Source organism: Dipteris shenzhenensis, chromosome 24 (assembly GCF_047967505.1).
Source record: "Dipteris shenzhenensis isolate YYH24624 ecotype China chromosome 24, Dip_SZ_1.0, whole genome shotgun sequence".
Taxonomy (NCBI): Eukaryota; Viridiplantae; Streptophyta; class Polypodiopsida; order Gleicheniales; family Dipteridaceae; genus Dipteris; species Dipteris shenzhenensis.
In genome coordinates, this window is record NC_141619.1 from 6,152,841 (window position 1) to 6,157,993 (window position 5,153).

Here is a 5,153-nt window from a genome sequence, read left to right on the forward strand (position 1 = left end):
ATTCTCATCACATCTCCAGGGACCCTTTCATTGGCAAAAGGATACTAGAAGGATGCAACGACTTAATTTTGATTTCATGGCTTGATAGAACCAAAAAATAACATAATTTTTCTTTATTCAAAAACTACTTTTGATTGCATGGTTAGATAGAGCACAAAGGTTCCATCATTCTTTCTTTTAACAACTCGTCAATCCGAGCTACGGTTTGAGAGTCATGACCATTTTTTCACCATCATCTCTGGCGAAGGGTCTTAGAAAGGATGAAAAATATTATTTTTAGCTATATGGTTAGAAGGACCACAAAAATTACGCCACTTTCTTTTTATAGCTCAGCAATTTGTGCTACGGTTTGAGAGTTATGACCTATTTTTTACGTTCATCACATCTCTCTGGACACTTTCGCTAGCGAAAGTGTCCTAGAAGGATGCAAAAACTTACTTTCCAACATCATGATGAGAAGGAGGAGAGCAAGGCTCAAGTATGTAGATGATAGAGTGGGAATCACATTGGTTTGGAGGCCAATGATGCTAACTTTGAATTGGAAAGTTGGGGAGATATCATTAGCAAATGGAGGGTTTTTAGTTCAAATTAATATCCTTGAATACCCTTACGAACACCAATCATTCGTTCAAGGGTTAGGTGGTATGTAGTAGTCCTTAAGGTGTGTGGGGACTCCACACCCTAGGATACATATCTAATGTTATGATTTTATGCTATTTTCAATTAACCAATGTAGTGGTTAGATTGCATGTTGTCAGAAAAACTTCGACTATGATATGTTCGCTTGTTTTTGACGCATGGATATGATCATGACTACAATATGCAACTTTACATCTTTGGTACATGCTTGAAGGAATGTACTTGTGGTATGACAAGAATAACACCATATCTATAGTGCTTTTTGGTTTGTGGTTTGGATGCACATTCTATATTGGAATTGTATTTTTGGTGCTACATGGGTGGTAAGTATCTCTGCAAACCCTTGGAGACAAACTTAGAGGGTATGGGGTGGAAGCATCAAAAGGATGCACAACACCATTTCTCTAGGAAAGGGTATATCATGAAAGGTCATTGGAATCAAGTTCGAAACTATAAGCTCGTGGATTTGAACTTCTAAAAAATCATACCGAAGAAAGGCTACTTTCCTCTCTTTTATCTCTCCCTCTATGAGCAAATATTTCTTGAAAGTTAGTCCATAGTCAAGATCCACTACACAAATGCTCAAGTGATGTGTCCATGGCTAGCCGTAATGCCTTTAGGATTTCAAGTTAGCCTACCATCTCCATAGTCAAGATCCATGGCTAGCCTTAACGCTTTTATGAGCAAGCCTTTCTTGCACGTTAACCTACCATGCCCATAGTCAAAGATCCTATACGCACGTTCATCGAGCCTCTCTCTCTCTCTCTCTCTCACACACACACACACACGTTTTCTATAGATGAATGCTAAACTCAAGACAAAAGAGCCTTTTTTAAAAATGCATTGACATATATAGCTATTAGCAGCAGGTCCAACACTTTACATGGTGACTCTTTAGGGTAAAAGGTGGTGCTGGAACACTTGATCCCTAAGAGACAGCCAATCATCGGTCAAAATTGACATTAAAAGACATTAAGATGGGAGAACAAATGGTGATTGCTTCCCCTCTTGCTTTGGCTTAAAGAAATTTACTGCAGCAACGGCTTCAAGAGGCCATGATGAGCAACGACTTCAAGAGGCCATGATGTCCAAGATAAACAGTGTCATTCCTTCTTCTGAAGGTATTGGAAGGAGGCAAATGTGCAAAAACATCTGGTGGGGCACAGCTATGATGATCATGGCCAGTGGCACCAGGAGGCAGGTCGATCTCTGGAGATGAGCAGGACTCGAGAATTGGCATAATCAAAGGAAGGGTTTATTAGGAGATCCGATGAGCCTCCTATCACACCCTTAGTCTCTTGTATAATGCATCTTCCTTCTTCTGCAGTCTTTCTGCCTGCCTGGAAAATGTGCAACCCATTTCCATTCAGAGCCATGACCAATCCTGAGGATGCCCAAATTTGTGTCACTGAGAGGTGACTGTTGCAGGGAGGAATGGTAAAGCTGCACACAGGCCTTGCTTTCCGTACTGACCACTGTTGCACTTCACATTCTCCAGATGTCTTACTTAAACTCCCTGTCAGTATCATGTCTCCTCCGGCAAACACCGACTGCAAATCTTGCCCAGAGACTGGGAAGCGAATTCCTATCCCTTTGGGGACCCTCAAATCAAGAAGGTTAATGTCATCCTGTGTGCAGCAAACTCCATCATAATCTTCGGTATTTGAAGAACTCAACCTGCAAGGTGAACTCAACATACGACTATTAGCCGCGGATTATACTTTGATCGTGTCCAAACCCTTGACCTCAATTGAAAATAGAAATGCCTGTTATACCTTTGTCTTACACCACCACTGCATTCTGCATCTGCATTGTGCATTTGGATGGCGCACACTCGTTTCTCCGATAGCTCAATGTACTGCACGCACTGGGCATCCTTTGCGTCCACATCCCATATGCTTATAGCCTCCTCTTCAGCGAGAGCAAGGTTGCCTTTGTTCCTCCATTGCAAGGGACTGCCATAATCTAGACTCCTAATAGTACGTTTTGTATTCCAGGTCATCACTATATCACCATCCCGAATGTCACACAAGACCACCTTTTTGAGAGAACTGCCAGCCGAGGCCATCAGAGGCCCACAAGGTCTGTACCACCATTGCAGAGATTCAAGAAGCCCCTTTTGGCATCGCATTGAAGAGGTACTGAGAGTATTCGGTCTGGCTGAGATCCCCCTACCTGACATAGAGCCGCTTAATACTCGCCAAACCTTGGAGCCTCTGCCGTCTGGGAGTTGATTTTCAGAATGAGGTGTGTTGATCGGCCTGCTATGAGCTGAGTTATTGGGATTTGGAGACAGTCTCTTATGCTTGCTATGGTAGGCAACGAGGTCTTTACTGTAAAAATCCCACGAGCAGAACCCATAATCTATTGCACTCCCTGCAGATGCTCCAACAATGTACTTGTTTGAGCGACCGTCTGGACCAGCTGCTCTGATTAGCCAACAATCATTCCAGATTGCCGTCACTATTCCACCAGGACCTTCAAATTCTGCTTTCTCCTGCAAGTAATCAAACGCTTTCGTAAAAGACAGCACGATTCCGAAGAAGCATTGAAACAAAGCCACAGAGAGAAGATTATATTTCAATATCGAATTGGATTTGAAGAGCAATAGAAAAGGGAATAAGAGCCGGGACGGAGAGAGCAAGTTTTGTACCCCCATGTTGGCAACATCATGATATGAACAGCACCCGTCATCGTGAGCAAGCACGATAGCTTCACCGTCACAGACGTACCAACCCGCTGTTGCAATTCGTCCTCCAATTTCATACACTAGACCTGTTGGACAATCGTCATATTCTTCCTCGGCTGCTCCGGAGGAGGGTACTTGATCGTCGAAAGCATCACTAGAGAGCCTTTCTTGATTCTCCAAACCATCGTTGGAGGGCAGACTTTCATCACATTCGAGATAGAGCTGAGCATCCTCCGTTGAGTCTAGTCCTTGTGGCGGAGCTTCTTCATTACAAGAAGCAAATTGCACAGGAGTAGGCCATGCCTCCCCAACCCGAGTAGAGTCTACTGCAGTTGTTTCTAATTGCTTAGGAGCGGGCAGTGCAGCTCCATCCGCGAATACTGAAGGATCAGAAATGCTGTCACGTCGAATTCCCATTTCCCCGGCTTCCTCGCTTTCTTGTGTTGCTCTGCCCTCATGATACAAATCCTCGGAACTCTGGCCAGGGAGGGCATTCCCAAACTTTGAATGCAGAGTGGCCCTCCTATGTACAATCATTTGGTCATAGGACAATGGCTTTCTACCTGGAGACGAGCGAGCCTCCAGCTTCTGCTGATCGAAGGCCAATGTAGGCGCCCTTGGTGAAGCAGACATTGGAAGATCCTTGTGGTTGTTGAGCAAAACAGAATTAGGTTTGAGATTTGCAAGGTTATCCAACGCCACTGGGTGTAGCCATGAGCAAGAGAATGTTTGAAGCTGATAGTCAGTGATGGGATCAACGGGAATCACTGCTTTCAAGTCGCCAAATTCAAAATTCATTGCTCTTTCGATGCTAGAAATCCTCTTTTGAATGTCAGCAAGAAGGACCTCGGACTCGGTAGGGTGCTTCTGGTCAAGCATTTCCTTGGTTGTTCGAAGTTCTGAAGCAATCCGACTTACTTTCCCCTCGAGAAGAGATAGCCTCTGGTGCAAGGTACTCGAAAAGTTGCTGATTCCCTCTGTTAGGCTTACTACTTGGTAAGGATCCGCTCTCTCGCCTTGGGAAATTGCTTCAAAGTTACCCGTGGTCCTGACTGCACGAGAAGCGCTGCCTTCCCAAGCAGGGATCATGCCTTCGCAGGCTTCATGAATCGCCGATTTTGCCAAAACCAGACGGTTGCGATTGTCTTCGTCGCCGAGAGATCTGGGACTGTTGGCGAACACCATAGCAAATCCTCTTTCTTCTGTGCTCTGCGACGCATCCACATGCTCTCCACCTCCTGTCACGCCTTCTCCGTCAACGATCTCTCTGCTGTCGTGCGAAAGCAGGGGCCGTCGTAGACCATCTCAAACTCTGTGCGCCATTCTCCCTTTGCCAACTGCTGCAGCTCCGGGTAGTTTCCTTGCTAAATCCCTTGAAGCGTCAACCTTACATGAAGCCTTGGAAGTCCTCTTGCTTGCGTCCTTGGAAGTTCTCCGAGCGCGGCCAAGCCCAGGTTTCGCGGCACCGTTCTGAGCATCACAAACAAAATTTTCACACTCAACTGATCTGAGAGAGGATCTGCCCCCTGAAAATCGAAGCAGCCGCACTGTTTTCCGCTTTCTCGTTGTGATTCAATCTGTCGTGGAGCAGAGGAGGCTTGGAAGCTGTGCCCGCCACTTTTGAAAATCCTCAGCCCGCCAACACTCGGCTTTCTTCTTTAAAAAAAAACACTCGACTTTAAAAAATTCATAGAAAACATTTTTCTATCAAATTTTTTCCTAGTTAAAATATAACTAAATTGCCTAAATTTGCAATGTTGCAGGTCCATTGTATATAGTTTGCAACGTGAAAGAGTGAATGAATCCTTGGTAGCTCAGGCAAAAA

General features: G+C 44.8%; 1 protein-coding gene across 2 annotated transcripts; it reads right to left on the reverse strand.

Moving 5' to 3' along the window:
• Positions 1-1,510: 1,510 nt before the first annotated feature.
• On the reverse strand, positions 1,511-4,845 carry LOC147886130 (KIN14B-interacting protein At4g14310-like). Of its 2 annotated transcripts, none has more exons than XM_087395769.1 (3): positions 3,293-4,845; positions 2,415-3,136; positions 1,511-2,316 (listed from the first exon to the last, which is right to left on the reverse strand). In XM_087395769.1, the coding sequence occupies exons 1-3, from the start codon at positions 4,511-4,513 to the stop codon at positions 1,815-1,817; spliced, it is 2,445 nt and encodes an 814-aa protein (XP_087251895.1). In that variant the 5' UTR covers positions 4,514-4,845; the 3' UTR covers positions 1,511-1,814. The 2 variants fall into 2 exon arrangements, with proteins under 2 accessions (XP_087251895.1, XP_087251894.1); XM_087395768.1 differs by having other exon boundaries at positions 1,511-2,340.
• Positions 4,846-5,153: the final 308 nt, after the last annotated feature.